The 23,560-nt window shown below is 30.9% G+C and overlaps 1 protein-coding gene across 3 annotated transcripts; it reads right to left on the bottom strand.

Annotated features, from left to right (window-relative positions):
* Nucleotides 1-14,042: 14,042 nt before the first annotated feature.
* Nucleotides 14,043-17,045, bottom strand: LOC114915444 (uncharacterized). 3 transcript variants are annotated; one of them, XR_014430300.1, is made up of 6 exons: nucleotides 16,793-17,045; nucleotides 16,119-16,712; nucleotides 15,924-15,988; nucleotides 15,404-15,493; nucleotides 14,603-15,313; nucleotides 14,043-14,515 (listed from the first exon to the last, which is right to left on the bottom strand). XR_014430300.1 is itself a non-coding variant. In XM_083065829.1 (4 exons), the coding sequence occupies exons 1-4, from the start codon at nucleotides 16,129-16,131 to the stop codon at nucleotides 15,191-15,193; spliced, it is 291 nt and encodes a 96-aa protein (XP_082921955.1). In that variant the 5' UTR covers nucleotides 16,132-16,170; the 3' UTR covers nucleotides 14,074-15,190. The 3 variants fall into 3 exon arrangements, 1 of the variants encoding a protein (XP_082921955.1); XR_014430299.1 differs by having other exon boundaries at nucleotides 14,043-15,313; nucleotides 15,924-16,712; XM_083065829.1 differs by lacking the exon at nucleotides 16,793-17,045 and having other exon boundaries at nucleotides 14,074-15,313; nucleotides 16,119-16,170.
* Nucleotides 17,046-23,560: the final 6,515 nt, after the last annotated feature.

Below are 23,560 nucleotides of genomic sequence, written 5' to 3'. Positions count from 1 at the left end.
ACCCAATTCCCTCATGTAACTCTACATATAAATAATCTTCTTTTCCCTAGTACTTGGATAAATAGTAGCTGAAACTAAGGATCTGGTTGATCTCCTCCGCTGAATTCCCCTCGGTCTGAAGCAGAAAGTAGAGGGAAAGAAGAGAGAGCAGAAGAAAAGAAATCAGAAAATGAGAGGTGTGCTTTTTGGGAGTGACAGAGATCTTAATTTATAGGCATCAGGCTTTGCTGGAACGGCCCGTTCCAAATCTGGAACGGCCCGTTCTGGACCCTTAAATCATGGGTAAAAATCACATCTAGAACGGGCCGTTCTCAAACCGAAACGGCTCGTTCTGGTGTGCATTTAATAATCACAATGGTCATATTTTAGAACGGCCCGTTCTCAACTCTGGAACGGCTCTTTCTCAATTAGGAATCATAGGCAAATTTAATGGTTTGGAATGGCTCGTTCTAAATTCGGAACATCCCGTTCCGGGCTACCAAATATAGGTCTATTTAATGGTTTGGAACGGCTCGTTCTAAATTCGGAACAGCCCGTTCCGGGCTACCAAAAATAGGTCTATTTAGTAATTTGGAACGACCCGTTCTAATTTTGGAACGGCCCGTTCTAATTTTGGAACGACCCGTTCCAATTTTGGAACGGCCTGTTCCGGGCTACTAAACTACCTTAATTGACCTTTTGGCCTAGTAAAAATTGGGCTGTTACACATTTAAATATTTATTAAATTTTTTATGACAAAAAAAATTAATTGTAACCTTACATTTTAAATTGTAAAAAATTAAAAAGTTTCATTATAGCTAAAGTCGTTTATTAAATAATTAAGTTTTCAAAACAAATTTAATTTTAAAAAATGATTAAAACTAAGTTTAATTACTAATAATATTTTATTATTATAATTTTTAAAAATTTTTCTCTATTTTTAAGTTTTATTTTAAAGGTTAATTTAAAAAATATCATCAAATTTCACACATAAAATATGTAATAGAGTTTGAATTAAATAATTTTATTGAATATGCACTATTTATTTGATTTTTTTTATGATAAAAGAGCTAATTGTAACCTTCTAATTTAAAATTTTAAAAATATTAAAAGATTTCATTAAAGTTAAAGTCATTTATTAGATAATTAAATTTCCATAAGAGTTTCATTTTAAAAAAAACTAATTAAAAATTTATTTGATTGCTAATAATATCTTTTATTATAATTTTTTGTTCTCTAATTTTTTACTTTTATTTTACAAGTTAATTTAAAAAATATCATCAAATTTCACACATAAAATATGTAATAGAATTCGAATTAAATAGTTTTAATGAATGTGCAAAAAAATATCATATTATAAAAATTATGTAATTTTTATCTGAAAATGATCAGAAAAAAGAATTATACAATTAAAAACTTAAAATATACATATATTCATTATTTTCAAATATGTAACTCCTCATGCATATACAAATTCAATTGTTCAGAAGTTTTCCAAAATTTATTTTATTGTTTTTTAAAATTAATATTAATGAAAATTTATTACTTTTTTATAAATGAACATAAATATCAATTAATAATAATTATTAGGTTTCGGCAAAACCAATTTTTTAATAGAGAAACAGAATTAATATCAATTAATATTGCTTCATTTTATTTATAATTAAAAATAATTTGTTTGTAACTAATAATTAATTTAACAAAATTTAATCTTTTATTGCATAATATTTTTTGTATTTTATGTTTTATAATGAACGCTTTAATTAAATTTTTTATTTTTCTATAAAAATAAATAATTACATATTAACAAATAATTTAAAATTCAAGTTCAATGCATTAAATCCACAAATAAGAAAAATAAAAATAAAAGCAGTTTTCCCTTTATATGAGGTGTTACATATTTGAAAATAATAAATATATGTATATTCTTTATTATCAATTTGATAAAATATTGAAATAGATTATTTTATAATTTATTTATAAAATATATTTATTTGGATATATTATCTTTAGTTATGAACTTTTTAAAAGAGTATTTACTTGACTCTTATATTTCTTAATTTGAATTTAACTCTCATTTTTCTATTATCTAATTTTTATTTCATCATCAAATGATATTACTTTTTTTTGTCTTTCTTTTTTTTTTTACCTCTACCCTTTATATTATATATTTCTGTTGTATCTAATATATCTCATATTCTTTTTGTTTAATTTTCATCTTACATGGCAATTTTTGTTAGAAATGAAAAGTATTGCATTTTTTCCTTTTTTTCCTCTACCTTTTGTATTATATATTTATATTCTATCTAAGTTATCTCTCCCTCTTTATTTATTTTTCATACATATTTACGTTCTATCTAGTCTATCTATCACTATCTTTGTAAATTTTTCATTTCACATGACAATCTTTCTCACTTTTTTTCTTTTTTTTTCTCCTCTACCTTTTATATTACATATTTATGTTCTATCTAATCTATCTGTCACCCTCTTTGTTTATTTTTCATAAATATTTATGTTCTATCTAATCTATCTCTCACCCTCTTTGTTTATTTTCATTTCACATGATAATCTTTGTCAAAAATAAAAGTTTTCTCCTCTCTTTTTTCTCCTCAACCCTTTATATTATATACTTACATTTTATCTAAAAAATATTTAATCCTCTTTATTTAATTAATTTTCATCTCTCAACCCTTTATATTATATATTTACAAATTTTGATTTCTCTAGATTTATCTTGAGACCCGATGCGGTGCAAAAGTTCTCTAGCACAGAAGCCATTACTTGGACTTGATCATTTGTTGCTTGGCTGAAAAGTATAACGTCATCTGCAAAGAGGAGGTGCGAGATGGATGGTCCTCCTGGAGAGAGATGGATTGGGTTCCAGCTGCCCTCGCTATTCAGTTCATTAATTCTGAGAGCTAGTCGTTCCATGCATAATACGAATAAATATGGGGAGAGGGGATCTCCTTGTCTTAAGCCTCGAGTTGGTGCAAAGGAGGGTAGCTTGCTTCCATTCCAAAGTACAGACAAGGATGAGTTTGTTACACCCCACATGATAAGCTTGATAATACTCTCTGGAAAGCCAAATCTCCAAAGCGTGGCCTGGAGGAAATTCCAGTTGATTCGATCATATGCTTTTTCCAGGTCGATTTTCAATGCCAACGAACCCCGTCTGGACTTGTCCTTTTGGATGAAGTTAATTGCTTCCTGAGCCAAAATGCTGTTATCTGTCGTCCCCCGCCCAGGTATGAAGCTCCCTTGAAATGGACCTATAATGTCGTTTAGGAAGGGGCGAATCCTAGCGACAATTACCTTTGAGATGACCTTAAATGCGACATTACACAAGCTTATGGGTCGGAACTCCTTGAGGTGCATGGGGTGGTCAACTTTTGGTATTAAGACCACAAGAGTTTCTAAGAGAGAAGAATCCGATGAACCGTTGACGAAGGCCTCATTAACAGTTCGCCATAGCTCATCCCCTATAATGGACCAGTACTGCTTGAAAAAGAAAGGTTGGAAACCATCGGGTCCCGGTGCCTTGAACGATTTCATACTCATTACCGCTCTACGGACCTCCTCTTTTGTAACGGGTGCCAAAAGCGAAGTCACTGCTTCTGCATCAAGCTGCGGTGGTACGCCGTATTGCATATCTACGAAGTGGCCTTGTGAGTCATCTGAGAATAAATTTCTGTAAAATCGAATAGCTTCACGTTGAAGCACTTCCAGCTCTGTGTGCCAAGTTCCATCAGGGAGGAATAATCCTCTGATTTTATTTCGTCTCCTGCGGGATAGGGTCTGTGCATGAAAAAAGGTCGTGTTCCTATCTCCAAAGTCCAAACCGTACCCATTTCTCTCTCGATTTTTGAAACCAGAGAAATTCTTCTTGTAAACAGACTTCGTTTAGTTCTTCTTGGAGTGTAGTCTCAAGTCTGGTGAGACTTTCAGACTGTCGTTTCTCTAGTTCAAGCTGGGCACCGTTAAGTCTGGCCTGAATCTCTCGTTTTCTCAAGAAAATGTTGCCAAAGACATTCCTGTTAAACTCAGTGGCTTCCTTCCGAACCGTGTTCAAACCATTCACAAGAGTTGGCGTGCTCCTTATCCAAGCATCCTTTACAATCTTCTCGAATCCTTTATGAGTTGCCCAGGCAGCTTGAAACCTGAAGGGTCGGAGCTTTTTTGTCTCACTCAGGCCACCACACCTAACGAGCAGGGGGCAATGATCAGAATAGACTCGACAAAGGTTCTCCACAAAGGCATTTGGAAACAGGGTCTGCCATTGTGTGTCGTAAAGTGCTCTGTCCAGGCGCTTAGCTAGAGCGGAGCCGAGTTGGTTTCGATACCAGGTGAATCTAAGGCCCGTGGCACCCAAATCCAAAAGGTTGCAGTCGTCAATTAACTGTACAAACTGTGATGCTCGAGACATGGAAAATAGACCACCTCTACATTCAGAAGGTGATACTATCTCGTTGAAGTCACCTATCAACATCCAAGGAGTGGAGATCTGACTTCTCAGACTTTTTATATGAGCCCAAGCTTGTGCCCTCAGGTTATAGCATGGGCTAGCATAGACAGCCGTACACGACCATTCCTTATGGCCCTGATGCACCCGAAAAGTTACGGCTTGGGGAGATACAGCTACTTCACTGGTCACTAGTTGGCTATGCTGGGCAATCAGTATCCATATTCCTCCTGAGTGACCACATGCTTCCACTTTATGGCAAAGTTTATAGTCAAGCTTTGTCCAAAATGCTCAGCACTGGAGAACGAACAGTGTGTTTCCATGACAACAAAGATAGCAGGATGATGCAGTTGCACCAGTTCTGTGATCCGTCTTCTACCCTTCGCATTTACAGCGCCCCTAATGTTCCAGCTGATGATATTCAGTGCTTCAATCATTGCAAACATGAGTAACGAGATCCAAAGCAACAAGATTAGGAGATCATATCCTCGTTGCAGGCACTCGGGATGTTCTGCATATCTTCCTTGTTATCAACTAGCATTACACCCTCCGGTTCGTTACTAGCTGAGCCTCCCAGATCTTGTGTGTGAGCCACTTTGTTGTTGTTAACTACGTCTTATGTCGTACACAGGGGCATCCTGATATGAGAAACGACTTCCTTCAACATGGACAATGGGAAGTGCAGACTTGAAGTTGATGGTCTTTTTTGGGTCACGTGAGGGTGCTTTCATGGTGGCCCAGGAGATATCTCGTTGAGGTTTAAACTCCTCCACTCGGCCTCGCTTTTTCTCTTTCCGTTGCACCGTATTCTCGTGCGCCTGATTAGTTGCATGGAACTGCATGGCATGTCCCATCCGTATTGCTGGTGACGCTGATGCTCCGCATGGCTCATTATTTTGATGGGCCCCACTTTCCTTGGTAGTGGAATCTGTCTTATGTTGTCTGCCCATACTGTTCCCAGCCCCTTCAACATTATTGGCCACTTGGTTTGGCGCCTCCCCATAGTGGGGTGCATGGTGATTCAACGAGAGTCTTTTATGAATTTGCTTCTTATTCCTTCGTCTAACTATCAGCCAGTCACCATGCGGTTCAGGTGCATTACCTTTTGGAGATTGGGATGTAAAGTTCGCGTCATGCCCCGCCTCCTCCGTGGTCGAGGATCTTATAAATTATTTATTGATATGCAACTATTTATTTTGCAAGAAAATGAAGGAAAAATAAATTTAATTAAAGTATTTATTATAAAAAATAAAATACAAAAAATATTATGCAATAAGAGATTAAATTTTGTTAAATTTTCGGTTACAAATAAATTAATTTTAATTATAAATAAAAATAAAGCAATATTAATTGATATTAATTGTACATTTACTATTAAAAAATTTACTTTTTCCGAAATCTAATAATTATTATTAAGTGACATTTATGTTCATTAATAAAAAATAATAAAATTTTTATTAATATTATTTTTAAACAATAATATTGTTTTTTGCAAAACTCTCAACAATTGAATTTGTATATGAGGTATTACATATTTGAAAAATAATTTATATATGTATATTCTTTATTATCAATTTATTAATTTGATAAAATATTGAACTATATTGTCTTATATTTTAGTTATAAAAAATATTTATTTAGATATATTATCTTTAGTTATGAACTTTTGAAAATATTATTTACTTGACTCTTATATTTTTGAATTTGAATCTAACAAAAAAAATAAAGGATGAAATATTATATAAATATTTTTATAAAAAATATTTATAATAATATTTTTCTTTGCAAACCTTATTACAAAAAATCATAATTTATTTGTTGTAAAAAGGTTTTCCTCCAAACATTTGGGAGGATATTTTCCTTCAATATGATTCAGAGTCTTTGGTATTACTCTACTAACCATCCATCGATATTTTACACTATCAATTCATATCAAATTATTGGTACCAAGATTTCGAAGAAACTGTAATCGAATAATTAATTGATAAGTTATAAAGAATCCGTAGTTAATCGAATAATCGTGTAAAATAATTTTACACTCTTAGTGAATAGTCAATTTTCTCATATTTTATGTTTACGCGCATTCATATAGGTATTATGATTTTGTTTGAATTTAATATAAAATATTAGACTGTTTTAATCTTGAATTAGTCTAGCTAATAAGGCTTTGAATATATCATATGACATTTAATTTAAATTTATCTTCATCGTTGTCATTATATAATATATATATATATATATATATATATATATATATATATATAAATAAAAGGGGATCGTTTAATTCAATAGAAAGTCAATTTAAATTTCTCTTTTAATAATTCATGTTCTATATTAATTTTAACGATCCAATAATTTAATTTTAAAATATTAATGTATAAAATTAAATTTTTAAATTTGTTAAAAAATTTAAAAATTATTTGATATTTTGTTTCATTAATTCAAATTGGCGAATAATTATATAATCATTTTATACGTTGATTTGAATTAACTAAACGAATTTGAATTAACAAAATGAAATATCAAATAATTTTTAATTTTAAAAAGAAAATCTGTAGACTTTATATGTGCATTAAGAACCTTAAATTCAACGGTTAGGTCATTAAAATTTGACATGAATTATTGAACGAAATAAGTTTAAATAAACTTAAATTAGACTTTTATATATATATATATATATATATATATGGAATAATCAAATTTCTTCAAGAGGAGGGACGGATCTATATTCATAACATGGGGGCAATTGTCCCAATATAATTTTTTCTCTCATTATTATATAATATATATTATATTATATTGCATTTTAATTATCCTTAATATATTTAATATATTAGTATTTTATTCACATTTTGTTCTTCTAAGCAATTGTCCCCACCAAAAAAATTATCTTTATTTTTTTTATTAATATAATATGCTATAGTTTTAGATTAAAAAAATATATTTCTTGTATAGTGATGTTATAATTTAATTTATTAAAATATCTTATTTTTTATTTCTTTTATTTTTTAATTTTTTCATCTTGTATGATAGTATAATATGTGTTGGTAGAGCGTGATATACTTTCAAAATAAGAATTTTTTACCTAAATAATATATTTTTAAAATTTTTTTACCCAAATAGCAACTTTGCAAATTTATTTCTCAACTAGCACCATTTACTGTTCACTTTTTTTTTTAATTTTTTTTGTGCGTTTGGAACGGCCCGTTTTGCAACCAGAACGAGCTGTTCTGCTTGAACATGCGTTAATTTTGCATCTGAAACGGTCCGTTCCAAAGTCAGAATGGGTCGTTCTGACACCCAAAATGGGTCGTTTTGACACCCAGAACGGGCCGTTCCAAAACCAGAACGGGCCGTTCTAAACTAGGTTTTTAGGTCTTTTTAAAAGTTTAGAACGGGCCGATCTGGTTTTGGAACGGCCCGTTCTGGGAAAGAGGGGAATGTTATATTCAAAAAGTTATTTTGGACCTTTAAACCATGCATGGATGGTTTTGCCTTTTGCAAATCAATTGTTCAAGTTGATGGAACCTTTTTATACGGCAAATACAAAGGTATGTTGTAACGTAGTAAATTATTTTAGAAGGCCCAAAAGCCTCGTATGGGTGATTCAATCTCTCTCTCTCTCTCTCTCTATATATATATATATATATAAGAATATATATATATATATATATATATATAGATATTTAAAATTTTATTGATCTTTTTTAATATATGATTGTCAATTTTAATCATCTTTATTGTTATTGAATGAAATATTTGTAACGTAGCAAGTTGTTTTAGAAAGCCTAATATAGGTGATTTAGTAGCCCAGAACGGGTCGTTCCCAATTTGGAACGGGTTGTTCCAAGCTATTAAATTGACCTATAAATTGTAGTTGATAACGGGCCGTTCTAGAGGGAGAACGGGCCCTTCTGGTTGGAGAACGGACCGTTCTGGAGGGAGAACGGACCCTTCTGGTTGGAGAACGGGCCGTTCTGGAGGGAGAACGGGCCGTTGATAATTTATATTTTTCTTGTAGTTTCATTTTTAAGTGTGAATGAGACTAAAATGATGATATATGTAAGTGAATGATTTGAGTATGAGGTGAATCTTCGAGATATAGTGTTGCATAAAATTTTGTATGTGAAGCATGCATCATGAGGATGAGTAATCCGCCTTGGGGTCATGAGTAAATTCTCTTGGGCCATGAGTATTTGTCTTCAGGCTATGAGTAATTGTCTTTATGATATGAGTAATCGCCTTCGGGTCATGAGTATTATCTTTCGGATCATAACTTATGAGATCCTTGGTGCCTCATGCATGTAGATCTAAATGAGTCCATGTCCACTACATTGAATGTGTATGAGCTGTGAATATGTGTGCGTATATTATAATGATTAAGTGATTTACAAGAATATGGATCAAAGAAATCATATCATATATTACTAACAATAAAGCAAATAAAGAAAAGAAAGAAAAGAAAGAAAAGAAACATGTGGTATAGAAATACATACAAACATCCCTCGAAATTAGAAGTCATGAGAGATTATGTAGAATGATGTAGAGAGGTTCATGTATAATATTTTTGACCCCTTACTCAAGCCTTGATTTGAGTATTTAAAGAAAAATTATAGTAGTTATTCACTTGAAATTTCAACACGTGTATTGTAACACCCCAGTTTTTATTTCATTTTTATTTTATTTTATTGAGGGTATTTTGGTAATTTTATAAATGTATAGGGGTGATTTAGTACCTTGGAACGGGCTATTCTGAAATTGTAAGGGGTCGTTCCAAATTACCAAAATGAATGTGAGTTATAACCCAGAACGGGCCGTTCTCAAGTTGGAACGGACCGTTCCGGACTATTAAAACTGCCTATAACCCTAAATGGGAACGGGCTTGGAATGCACTATTTCCAAAATATGGTCATTGTGAGTAATAAATGCACACCAGAACGGGCCGTTCTGGTTTGAGAACGGGCCGTTCCAGATGTATTTTTTTACCCATGATTTAAGGGTCCAGAATGGACCGTTCCGGATTTAGAACGGGCCATTCTGGCGAAGCCTGATACCTATAAATTGAGCTCTTTGCCACTCCTAAAAAGCACACCTCTCATTTTCTAATTTCTTTTCTTCTTTTCTCTCTTCTCTTCTTCTACACTCTCTGAAGACCGAGGGGAACCTAGCAGAGGAGATCAACCAGATCCTTAGTTTCAGCTACTATTTATCCAGGTACGGGGGAAAAGGGGATTATTTGTATGCAAAGTTACATGAGGGAATTGGGTAGAAGAGGAGATTATTTGTATGCAAAGTTACATGAGGAAATTGGGTAGAAGAGGAAGCTCGTAGGATTATGAGTAATTTTATAATTATTTCTGTTTGAAAAATTATTGGTCTTATGTGATTCTGTATGAATTTAGGATTATGAATATATATTTAATTTGTAAAAATGATGATTTGGGAGAGAGAACGAAATTATAGAAAAGTGTCTGTGAGTTAGGTTTTGGAAAATTGGGAGTTTTACTATTTGATTTAATATTGTATTAAATTGATGATTCAATTGAGTGTTATAATAATTTATAAATGTTATTGCTATATTATATGGTAAAAAAATTAGATGATCTAGATGTGAATTCATGGTGAATTGCTTGAGGGGTATGTGAACCACTATTTTGTTAGACTTATCTATTAAGTGTATGTGATATGGAATTGAGTTAGGAGATGAAATGTTGTATTGAATATGAATATGATGTGATTATGATTCCTCACACTAGTGACCAGGGGTGGCACGACCTTGGACAAGAGATGTCACAGGCGTGACCTTGGTATAGTGTAGGATGTGTGAATGTGATTCTGGTTCCTCACGCTAGTGACCAGGGGTGGCACGATCTTGGACAAGAGATGTCACAGGTGTGACCTTGGCATAGTGTAGGATGTGTGATTTCTCATGCTTATGTCGGGGGTGGCACGACCTTGGGCAAGAGATGCTACAGGCGTGACCTTGGCATAGGGTGGGATGTATGAGGCAATTAATACTTATGTCGGGAGTGGCACGACCTTGGACAAGAGATGCTACAGGCGTGACCTTGGCATAATGTTAATTGCAAGATTTTTGATGGATTGGTGTGAAATTGTGATGTGAAGTTAATGCCTGATTGATAGAATTATGATATGTAGAAATGATTGTAAATATTTAATTATATAATGAGTTATGATGAGATTACATTGTTGTGTGTTTGTATGTGCTTTACATATAGATGTTTTCTTTTCTCACCGTACAAATTGTGAATGTTTTAGGTGAGGAAGATCCGGCTACGAGTGGCATCTAGAATACCAACAGTTGAATTATGGGTATGCTCTGATATTGTCACATCGGGGCAGAGGATTTTTAGGACATAGATTTTTATATGGATTTGGAATTATAAATATTATTTTGAAAACAATTCGTAAACTCTTATGTTTCATTTTCTAAATTTTTATTATTGTGGTTATTGAAGAACAATTTTGAAGTTTCTCATGTGAACCCTTTTACCGAAATTGAAAGATTTATTTGTAAGTTTTCATCATTACAATATATATGTTGGGGTAGTAAGGGTGTCACATGTATGTCCATAAATAAACCTTTACTAAATGTTGGTAACTTCTTTTATTTTGATGTAACTTCTCTAATTCCTTTCTTTTGATGCTCAAAAATCTGGATTGATAGTCGCCTCACTTGAATTCTTCTCATTCAATCCTTGCTCTTCGAGTCTTTTAAAAATTTACATATAATAGAGATCCCCTAAAAAATATTTGTCTCGATTAGTTTGAAAGCAAGTATTTTTTAAGAAAAGTTCCTCCATTCATTTATTCTTTCAATTAACTTCTCCTATATAAATTATCAAGAGAAATATCTGCATCAAATGTTGTCTGACACCAATTATATCAAATATCTTTGACCTAACAATCAAGGATTTGGTAGCTAACAATACTCTTACATGTAAAAACAATCATGAATCTTCCTTGATCTTTTAAAAATTTAAAATTTAGGTTTATATTTTAAATATTTGTTTGAAAATATTTGAAGCCCATTCAAAAAGCCCATCATTCCCCTTGTACATACATACTTGTTAAAGTTTTTTTCTCACCCTTTTGCTTTCCCACTTAGAAAAACTCTTCATCTCTTCTTCTCGAAAAACACATTTTTCACTTTCTTGGCTTTTGATCTTTAAAGATGGCTTTTTCATCAACTTCTGCTTTTGCTTATATATTGTTGCTCCAATTTCCTCATCTACCCCCTTCAAACTCAAGCTCTCATTTCACCATGGATAGAAAAAGGAAACTTAACCATGTTGGATGACACCTAGGTCGTCCCTATTCCATGTTTATAAGAAAAAAGTTCAAAGATTTATAATTTTCAGGTACTAATTCCCTTTTCACTAGAAAATGGTATCTTTTATGCTTTCCTAGGTCCTTATAGGAATCATAAGAAAAAGAAATATGCTAACACCCTTCTCCCTCATAATTATGATATATATCCTTTTATTGATTATGAGAAGATTGATGTTTTCCCCTTTAAAGATGCCCCTAAGTTTTTTTTTTATAGTTTTTCCACCTAGTAAAGATAGACATGAAATGGCTAGAGAGACTGAAAAGTCTAAAAGTGATGTTTGGCAATTAATAGGGATTTATGATTTTATTCAACTAGCCGAGTATGAAATCAATGCTTTTGATCCTTATATGTTATTGGTTGTTATTTCTTTATAGAATTGGAAAACTCGCACTTTTGAGTTTCCTTGTGGTTTCATTAGTGCAACACTTTTGGACATTGCTGCTATTATTGGACTAAAACCTATTGGGGATAGGTATGTTCCTGGTTTTTTTTTGCTGATGATGAGATTTCAATGAAGGAAATCAAAATTAATTAGGATAAGAGGACTTATACTTCATTTATTGTTGGTCATTTTGGAGAAGAAAGGACGCCTGTAAATAATGAACACATTGCCTTTTGATGTATTAGTTATTAGTTTGTGTCTTTTGTTCCCTTTTCTTCAAATTCTTAAGTACTATTTTACTTTAGCTTAGTCTCTTTACTTGGGAAAAAATATTTGTTTGAGTAAACTACTATTAGTTTCCCTTTATACAAGTTTGGGCAAAGCTTCATAGATTTTGTTGAAGAATGAGATTCCTCAAAAAATTTTGGTCCACTTTGGCTTCTTCAATTGTGACTCAATGCTATTTTTAGAAGAAACCACAACTTTCACCTGTGAAATCTTTGATTAAGTATACTCTAGAAGGTGCCATATTAACTTCTTTGACTCCAAAGAAGAGAGTAATCAAAATCTACAAGAAGTATGTTAAAATAATTTTTGATTTTGAGGTTTTTTTTTTGGAGATTTAGCTCCATTTCTTCAACTACGATAATTGGTATACTTGTCAAATGTGTAACACATAATAATGTTATGGTAGGCCTACACCCAAGTTGTTCTATCACTAGTGGTTTTAGACTTTTCTAATATAAGTAGCAACATCCGAGAAATTAATAAAGTTGTTGAATAGGCATTTGTATGCCACACATTGTATTGACTTCACATTAGTATGCTAGAGGTTGTTGTGTTGACTTGATCCCCTTTATAAGAATCAAACGTTGTAAATCGGTAAGATCAAACTATTTAGACTACTCATTTATCTTGTAAGAGATCTTTAAGTTGAAATACATAATGATGCATAAAGATATTGTGTTGAACGTACACACACGCACACACACACAACTTTATATTAAAAGTGAATTTCTTGGTCCAATCATTAGATTCAAAGTTTATTTCTCTTAAGGTTTAGGGTTTCTCTTAGATCATATATACAAAATTTTATATTAATCCAAAATAATTTGATACCACTTTTATATAAATCAAAATTGATATAATATATATTTTAAAATATACTAAAATATGAACAGCTTGATTACCTTTTAATTGTAGTTAAATTTTAACAAAATTTGATATAAATATACTAGGTAATATGAAGTTATAATTCAATAGCTGAATTGACAAAATTCATTTTTAATATAAAATTATCGAGTAGTGTAATAGTTGGTATAAGTTACACCAGTATCATTTGATCTCTTTTATATATATATACTAGTGGAAAAAAGGCTTTTAAAATCGGTTATTTTGGACTTTTAAAATCGGTTATGGAACCGATCTTAAAAGAGCCGATTTTGAAAAGGTAGACTTTTAAGATCGGTTATCAACCGATTTTAAAAGTAGACTTTTAAGATCGGTTGATTTATAACTGATCTTAAAAGTCTTGACTTTTAAGATCGGTTAAAATCATAACCGATCTTAAAAGTCAAGACTTTTAAGATCGGTTATGTAACAACCGATTTTAAAAGTCAATTGAAATAAAAAAAAAATTTAATATGAATCTTATAATAGTTAAATGAGTAAAATAGTTGGAAAAAATTGTTGCAGTTATAATATCTTATAAACAGCGTTCAGCCACTTGATATGGAAAGCATTGTCACCATCATCATCCTGATACAAAGTTACATTAGAACCTTAATGAAAAGGACATAATGGTGAAGCTTCCTTCCAAAAGATAGGGAACATATAAACTACCAATTATTTCTACGAAGTAAACAAAATTCAAAACTAAAATGTGTTCTCTTATGAGTCAAACATAACCTGCTCACACTTATAATGGTTCATATATAAAATCCAGTGCAAAAGGTTCAAATATATAACCTGCTCACACTAATAAAGTGAATAGTTTGTTACAAAAAATTAAAGACTAAATTAGGATTATGCATAGTTAATAAATGAAAATTGATGGAAGCAAGAGGCAGCAATCTCCACAAGGTGGAAATCCTTGGATAGGATATGATAGTTGCTTTAAGACACCAATTAAGACTTTCAGACTTTGAGATTGGAGAGCACGCAGTGTGGAATGTGCTTTAGGTACCTTTATTTACCTCAATATTCAAAATTCTAACCGGGTTGGATCCAAATTCAACTTTAACAGTATTAAGATGCCAAAGATACCGTGGTTTTACGCTTGCTTGTCGCGACTGATATTCCATATTCCCACTTTTGTTCTGCCTTTTTATTCTTTTGGGACCTTGTGCGGGGGACACACAAGCACACAATTTACTTCATGTAAGATACGATGCAACATGCTACCAAGAAAAGAAAATACTACTCCTACCACATTAATGCTTCTTCGCCTCATTTTTATGCCTGTCCACTAGTATGCAAAGCTGTCCTCCCATTCTGTGAATCTTGAGCAGATGGATCAGCTCCAGCTACAAGCAATATCTGCACCAGTTCTCTCCCCTCTATATATTTGGCATGAACAAACAAAATCAGATAATTCATCTATTTCTCAAAAGAGAATAAATAGCATAAATGATATTAAAATAACCATGTATTAACTCTCAAATTTGAAATATGAATGCAAATTTATTCTAGTATGCATAGGAACTGAATCAAATTTAAAAGATCCAATGAAGAATATAAAAGCACATTTCAAATATACATTAAAATTTAAAATAATTAACTGAATAAAATAGGAACTGAATATGCATATGAACTGAATAAAATAAAAACAAAAATAATCATTTTTCCTTAAGATCATAAATTTTTCCACAATTCAAGATCCAATGAAGAATATAAAAGAGTTGTAAAGACAGAACATCTTTTATAAAATAAAATTAGATATTCATATTCTGACATAAGTCCAAGTGATCATAGCTAGCACTATAGTAACAAATCAGAAACACGTTAATTTCAAACATCATGCACAACCTACAATTGCAAAACTTACACCAACAATTGGATGAGCTGGCTTCACACGTAAAGCTGGCGAGGTTAGTATAATTCCTTCCACCATTACTTCAATATGAGGATGAGAAGCCGCCTACACAGAATTTGTAGAAATTAAACTTCAAAATTCATCAAAGACAAATTTAATCGCAAAAGGTATAATACATAAGATTTAAGCCCTTACTTTCAAGACCACAGCCCCACCAGTGGAGTGACCAAAGAGAAAGCATGGAATCCCAGGATTATCTGATCTAATCTTTTCCAGGAAAGCACCCTATCCATGGCATTACAATCAGTATGTAAATTACACAGCAAAAATCACTGACTGACATTTGAAATGCAATAATATAATATATCTCCCAAGGAAAACAAGCAAAGAATAGCACAGAATATTTGAACGATGGATACATACTTACTATACTATTGAGACAACGTCAAAATAAATATACCTAGCAAGAAAAAAAAATAGCAAGTTAATTGAGACACCTTCACTACCTTATACTCTTAAGAATTAAAGATTAACATGCATTTGAACTTTACGCAATAGCTTATTTCACTTCTTACGTCTCAATGTTTGAAATGGTAGGAAAACTATCGACGCCTAAAACATTTTTCCATTCTAAGAACTACCATCACCAACAAAAACATATGCCACGAACGAGTCTATATTCATACAAATTGAAGAAAGTATATATATTACTTACTGTGTCTGCAACCACATGATCAAGAGAAGGAACATAACCATGTAATCCATCACTACCACCATGACCTGTAACAAACAGACAAATCACCCCAAATTCATCACAAAATGATAAGGGCAGGAATGCATTAGATTAAAAAGTATTGTGTACCAATGAGGATCACAGTGGGAGTAAATGGAAAAAGAAATCTCAAATTACCAATCCAGTCCATCGCATAGACACCAAAGTTGCATGAGGTTAATTGCCTTGCAAATTCTGCATATCTGCCACTGAAAAATGAGTACCAAGTCAGAAGTTGTGGGATAAATCCTATTATCTTACATTAGAAACAAAAAAAGGAAAAAGATTTTAATGTTTTGACAATGACCTGAAAAATCAAACTTGGAAAACAAAAAGCAGACTACACTAGTCCCACAATGAAAAACAACTATTAAGCCCAGAAAGAATGCAGTTTCACAAAAAAAGTAGACCAAGCAAGATTACATGTGTTCATTAAGCCCGTGAATGATGATCAGAATACCCCTGTAAGAACAAAAGGGAAAATAACTTGAGCCAAGTGTTAAACAAAGCAACACGACTGCAGGGAACAAAGAGCTAGCTATCCATGCTAACAAGAAAACAAAGCACGGGCAATGAACAGGAGCTTTCTCGAATTCAGATCCTCGCCATTTCTTGTACATTTCTTGTATATTTTACCTATGATTATGTAAAATTTTAGTCGAATCTTGGAGATCAGCAACGTCCCCATGCCGGAGCCAGTCCCTCCCCCAAGCGAATGACACACCTGAAACCCTACATCAACAACAACAATAACAATCACCGATTAACAACCGAATGAAGAAGGAGCGAATGAATGGATCATGAATCAGTACCTTGCAAGCAATCGCAATTCTCGGCTTCTTTGCGGACGACGTCGAGGACGGAGTCGATGAGTTCAGCACCTTCGGTGTAGTGGCCCTTGGCCCAGTTTTTGCCAGCGCCGGACTGGCCGAAGACGAAGTTGTCGGGGCGGAAGATCTGGCCGCAGGGGCCGGATCTGACGGAGTCCATGGTGCCGGGCTCCAGATCCATGAGGACCGCGCGTGGGACGTACCTTCCGCCGCTGGTCGAGTTAGAGGTCGGAGTCGCTGCTGTACCTGCCGGTGTGGTCGATGTTGTGCTCGTTGCATATCATCTCCCAGAACTTGGCGCCGATCTGGTTCCCGCACCTAATGTTGTTCACGGAGAAGGAGAAGGGGCTGCAACGCGGGTAAGCATATGGGTCTATGTGCTATTGCAGTGATGGAGATTCTTCAATATTCGCGAACCTCTCTGCATACCCGAACGGAGAGCTGTCTCTTTGCTAACCTGAACTAAGAAGACCAGTAGAAACCCTAAGCACGAATGAAGGAACGAAGAAGACCAGTAGGAACGAATGAAGCAAGAAGCCTGAACCCTAAGCACGAACAAACGAACCTGACCGAACGAAGCAGAGAGTGGAGGCTGAAATTGTAGAAATGGAAAAGGATATTTAAGATCGGTTATCTAAGAACGGATTTTGTATGTTACATATGAAATCGGTTCCTATATAACCGATCTTAAAAGTAGTAAAAAAGACATGATTTAAAATCAGTTAAATTGTGACCGATTTTAAAAATAATTTTTAAAATCGGTTATATTTGAACCGATCTTAAAAGTTGTGCCAGACATACCTTTTAAAATCGGTTATAAAATAACCGATTTTAAAAGTACTTTTAAAATCGGTTAAATTTTAACCGATTTTAAAAATATTCATATTATTTACAAAATTGCCACCACATCACTTTTAAGATCGGTTACCCTGTAACCGATCTTAAAACTCCGATTTTAAATCCAATTTTTGCACTAGTGATATATATATATATATATATATATATATATATATATATATATATATATATATATATATATATATATACAACACACACACACACATATATATACATGTTGTGTAGAAAGAGAGAGGATGATCCATTTACGTAGTGTAAGTCTTCATAGACTTACTCCACTCAATAACACATGTTCTACATCAAATTTCAAGAATCTAATCATTGAATTAAAATTTCATAATGTATAGATCAAGTTTGCAAATTTTTTTTAAAAAATTAAAATTATTTGGTACTCTGTTTCATTAATTCAAATCAATGTATTTTTATGATTATTTGTCAATTTGAATTAATGAAACAAAGTATCAAATAATTTTCAAATTTTTTAAAAGTTTGCAGACTTGATTTATGTATTAAGAACTTTTAATAATTGAGTAGTTAGATCGTTAAAATCTAATGTAGAGTATGAGTTATTGAGTAAAGTTTAAGTCTAAGTAGACTTACTTTTGGAGTAAGTGGATCCCTTCTCATGTATATATATATTATTTACATACAAGTTTACCTTTACTTTTTCATTTTGTTAAACTGTGATGATCATACTATTATGAATAGGCTAGAGGGTGAGCAAGATGTTGAGCCATCCTAGTGTTGGTGTGTTTTGAATGAAGGTTGTTCTAATACAACTAGGTGTTGTTTGACCGACAATTTATAACATTTTATGTTTTATATTTCTAATATTTGTATACGTGTGTGTGCATAATTGTGTTGTAATCTCATTAAAGAATTTTATGTTTTTGGTTGTTTACTCATTTATATATATATAAATTTAAAAGACCTATCGAGTCGTTATACCTTCCTCTAGTTAGAAACAATAGTACGTGCCTTCAAATAAATCAGGTCTCTCGCTGTTTTTTTTAGTTCATAAACATAATTTACAATATTATATAATTGACATTTGATAATTAAAGATTAATTTATACTTGTGAAACATGACTTTCCACATCATCAATAAATTGTAAAAAGGGTAAATATGTAAAACAATTAAAAAATATATTTTCCGCCTAAGTGGTAACTAGTTGAAAAAAAGATTGCATTCAACAAATCTCAAACTATTAGATATAACATTAATAAATTTGACGGTAAACATGGTTCACTTTAAATCACATTAGGTAATGGTAACCTAAGCTAGGTCTTTTTTAATTAAAAAAATAAAGTTTTGTTTTTTACTTTAACTATCCGATGACATTTTCAATATTCCTGCAAGGTGACACAATTGTTTAATTCTTTTAGTTCTTCTTAATTAGGACTTGAGACCGACTGTTTTGCAATCCTTTATTGAGTAATGTTTTGTAATAGCCTACATGTTTTTTTTGTAAGAAAATAATAACGAAATTTTCAACGAGAAAAATAAAAAAACAGATGACACGTCTTCTTTACATCAGTGGACGTAACCTCATAAAATAATAATGACATTTGCAACGTGAAAAATAAAATAATAATGACATTTGCAACGTGAAAAATAAAAAACAGATGACACGTCTTCTATACACGAGTGGACGTAATAACCTCGTATTTAAGGGTGTTAATGGGTTAGATCGTAGAGCATTCCTATACAAGCCGAAACAAATTACGAATAAACGTTCGAATCATTAAAATATTAATATTTTTTAATAAATTTATTATAAAATAAATATTTTATTTAATATTTTATTATTTAAATCAATTTTTTTAATAATTTGAAACAAGTTTCGAAGTCTACTTTTAGACGATGCAACAATTTTCAAGATTGATTTAGATTTGAGTAAAAATTTAACTTAAATTAAATTTAATTGATTTTGATTAATTTGAATTTTATAATTTTTTTTATTTAATTTGAACCGAATCAATTCAATGTTGATTATAGTTTGGTTTGAATCATCGAATATTTAATAAATTATTTATAAAAAAAATTAAAAAATATCTTTTAAAAAAGAAAATAAATTTTTTAACATTAACTAAATTGATATATTATCAAAAATTAATTAAATTAATAGATTTATTGATGGAGGACCATTCTCGAAGTATCATATAGAGCCTATCACAAGGTCCATGATTAGGAAAGTGGAGGAAGATGAAGAACACACCACACAAAAAGTCATGATCATCATGTGTGTGGATTTTGAGTCTTCTCCTTAGTCTGTTATTTTCTTTTCCTATATTTGCCCTTGTATTTTGGGGAACATTAAATATTAGGATTTTATTTTGTATTTTTATTTAGCCTTTGTATTATGGGGCAAATTAGTCTTAGGATTTATTTTGGGACTTAAACCTTGACTTCTGATGTCAAAGTCCATTTCTTTCCTTTTCTAGGCCTAAAAGTACTTTAGTCTTTTGGAGAGATGTGAACCATTTCATTTGGGCTACATCTAGGGTTCATTTAGGTGCATTTGGGCTTGAAATTTTCGGCTAAATGCTCCTAAAAAATCCTAAATGCTTTCCTCTCTCTATAAATACTCTAGGTCATCCACCTTGTAGCCTCTTTGGAATATATGCATTTTGAGTGAGTCTTGTTGTCTCAAAAAGCCTTCCTTAGTCTCATAGGACCTCACGACCATCTCCTCTCCTCTCCACCCTAGAGTGAGTTTGAGTTCACTTGAGTGGTCTCCACCATCCCTTGATGGAGAGAGCTAGCCAAGAGAACCAAAAACACATTCCACCTTTCCTTCTCCTTTTTTATCCACCTTTCACTCTCATATCACTAATATTGTTTTTCATCACCCTTGATAAAACATCCAACCATCATCCTTCTTCCTAGTCTGTAGAGAAAGAGAGAGCTTTTCCTTGAAAGTCAAAAATGGCACCATAGAAGGAAGGAGCTCATCATTTATAATATTGTTCCTTTAGATTACTTAAAGACTTCATTCAATACACTTACACAGTGATTTAAAAACCGGACCGAACCGGCCGGTCGGACCGGTTGGACCGGGAACCGGTGGTCCAGCCGGTCCAAATCTTAAGTTGGATCGGTTATGCAGTCGACCCGTTTCAAATCGGATTGAACCGGTCAATTTTCCGGTTCAACCGGTGAACCGGTGGGTCAAACCGGTTCAACCATTTTTTTTTCTTTTTTTTTTTTTCTAAATTTTTTTAAGGGACCATAAATCACAAAAAATAATAATAAAAATTGAATCTCTTAATGAAAAGGCAAGGAGTCTTATTAAATATAACAATGACTACTTGTTCTAATATATTTGTTTGCAATATATACAACTTAAATAACTTTTATAATATATTATTAATTTTAAATTATATATTTAATAATATAATATTTATGTAAATATTACATATATTATTTTGTGATATTAATTGTAAGCATATTATATATGTACATATTATTTATATTTTTAATTTGTATTAATATACCGTTTAACATGTAATTTTTATGTATTTTTTTACAAAATAAAAATAAAAATAATTTTAAATAAGATAGAAAAATTGAAATTTAAAATAAGATGTGAATTTATTAAAATTTATAAGTATAAAATATATTTAATATGAATATTTTTTAATAAAAATAAATAAAAACCGAGTCATGCGGTTCAACTAATGACCCACCGGTTCAATCTTTGACCCACTGACCCAGTACCTTAACCGGTTCGATGACCGGTCCGGTTTTTAAAACTATGGATATGTAAAAGTGACATTTAATATATTGTAATATAATTCTTCTTAATTTATTTAAGTATTTGAAAAAATAAATAAATAAATTTACATATTATAATACAAATATCTTCAAAATCATCAAAATGATAGATATATATTAATTAATTAAAAAATAATAATATATAAATTAATTAAATTTGAATTGATTCAAATTTTAAATATGTGAATTATTAATATCAAGTTTAATTAATTTAATTTGAAAAAAAGTCCAACCAATTAATGAAATCGTTGAACGAGCATCATTTTCTTTGTCCAAATTTTTCTTCTGTGTTTTTTTTTTCAAGGAGTTGCTATACCCATGAAAATTAAAAGGTTTTAGTATATTAAATTATGAGAGTAAATAAATTTTAAAAATAAATTCAAAATAACATATATTTTAGATTAAAAATTTGTATAAGATGAATCAATCAAAAAGACTAATTCAAAAAAATAATTAAAAGGCCAATTTTTATAACAAATTTTGTTTATATGTGACAAAATTAAAAAATTAAAAACAAAAAATTATAATAATATTATAAAAACATTAAAATAAAAAAAAAATAATACAATTGAAAAACTAATTTATACTATAAATTCAAAAAAATTATCATCAAAGAAAAACTAAAAAATATTAACAAAATATTAATATTAAACTTTTTAATTATAATAGATGTTACATTAAGATATAAATTAAAAAATATAAAAATAATATAAAGATATAAAAAAAAATTATACAAATAAATTATTAAAAATATTAAATTAAAATAAAAATAAAATAAGTAAATACAATAAAAAAAATGATTATTCTGGTACTTCCACGATTATAACGGGTACAGTAGAATTTCTCTTTTTTTTATAATTTCGTCTTTACTTTTTCTTCCCCAGGTGTAACGAGCGTCATTTTCTTCGTCCAAATTTTTCTTTTACTTGTAATCACTAACAAGTGATTTGATTGAGCAGCCCGACCAATCCTGTATTAATTCACTGTTCTTCACGATTTTTAGCCGCCACCAATTTTACTTTTATTTCCTGTCATTCATAAGTCACGATTTTTAGCCGCCACCAATTTTACTTTTATTTCCTGTCATTCATAAGTCTTCATTCATAAGTCTTTTCAATCAACATCATTAATTAACAAATACTTTTGCGGACGATTTCAGACGCGGTTAGTACTATGAGAATGTCGGTGGAAAACTAATATATGTATGAAGAGTATAGTTACACATTCCGAAACTTTTATCCGAATTATTCTCTGACTATTAAAAAATTAATATTTTTTAATAAATTTATTATAAAATAATTATTTAATTTAATATTTTATAATTTAAATTATTATTTTAATTATTCAGAACGTATTTCGGAATCCCGTTCGGAAATTTTATCATTTTCCATATCTGAATAAACTTCTTTAAAAGTAATTTTTGAAAGAAAAAATATAAATAATAAAATAAATTGTAATTAAAACTAACTTAAATATAAATTAATTTGTAATGTTTGGGAGAAGTTATGTAAAAGAACTTATTTATAATAACTTAATTTTAATTTATAGGAAAATTTATTTTATTTTCTCTTCTTATTTATATATTTTCTCTGCCAACACATATTATACTATCATACAAGATGAAAAAATTTAAAAATAAAAGAAATGAAAAATAGGATATTTTGATAAATTAAATTATAACAGCACTATACAAGAAATATATTTTTTTAATCTAAAACTATAGAATATTATATTAATAAAAAAGTAAAGATAATTTTATTGGTGAGGACAATTGCTTAGTACAACAAAATGTGAATAAAATACTAATATATGAAATATATTAAGGATAATTAAAATGCAATATAATATAATATATATTATATAATAATGAGAGAAAAAATTTTGTTGGGACAATTGTCCCCATCCTTATATGAATATAGATCCGTCCATCATCTCGAAGAAAATCCGTCCCTCCTCTCGAAGAAAATTGATTATTCTTTATATATATATATATATATATATATATATATATGAGAATGGATCTATTTATTCTTGTTTAAATTTATTTAAATTTATTATGTTCAATAATTCATATTCTATCTCAAATTTTAATGATCTAATCATTGAATTTAAAG

The sequence above is a fragment of the Cajanus cajan genome, chromosome 10 (genome assembly GCF_000230855.2).
Source record: "Cajanus cajan strain Asha chromosome 10, NIPB_CcT2T_4, whole genome shotgun sequence".
Lineage (NCBI taxonomy): Eukaryota > Viridiplantae > Streptophyta > Magnoliopsida > Fabales > Fabaceae > Cajanus > Cajanus cajan.
This window is presented reverse-complemented; position numbering and strand designations above follow the sequence as displayed.

Bases quoted from the DNA above. Each gene is read 5' to 3' on its own strand.
- LOC114915444 (XM_083065829.1), bottom strand. The intron at 15,494-15,923 runs GTAAGTAATATA...TGCCATGGATAG, and splicing joins ATCATGTGGTTGCAGACACA to GGTGCTTTCCTGGAAAAGAT. The intron at 15,314-15,403 runs GTAAGGGCTTAA...AATTCTGTGTAG, and splicing joins GTGGGGCTGTGGTCTTGAAA to GCGGCTTCTCATCCTCATAT.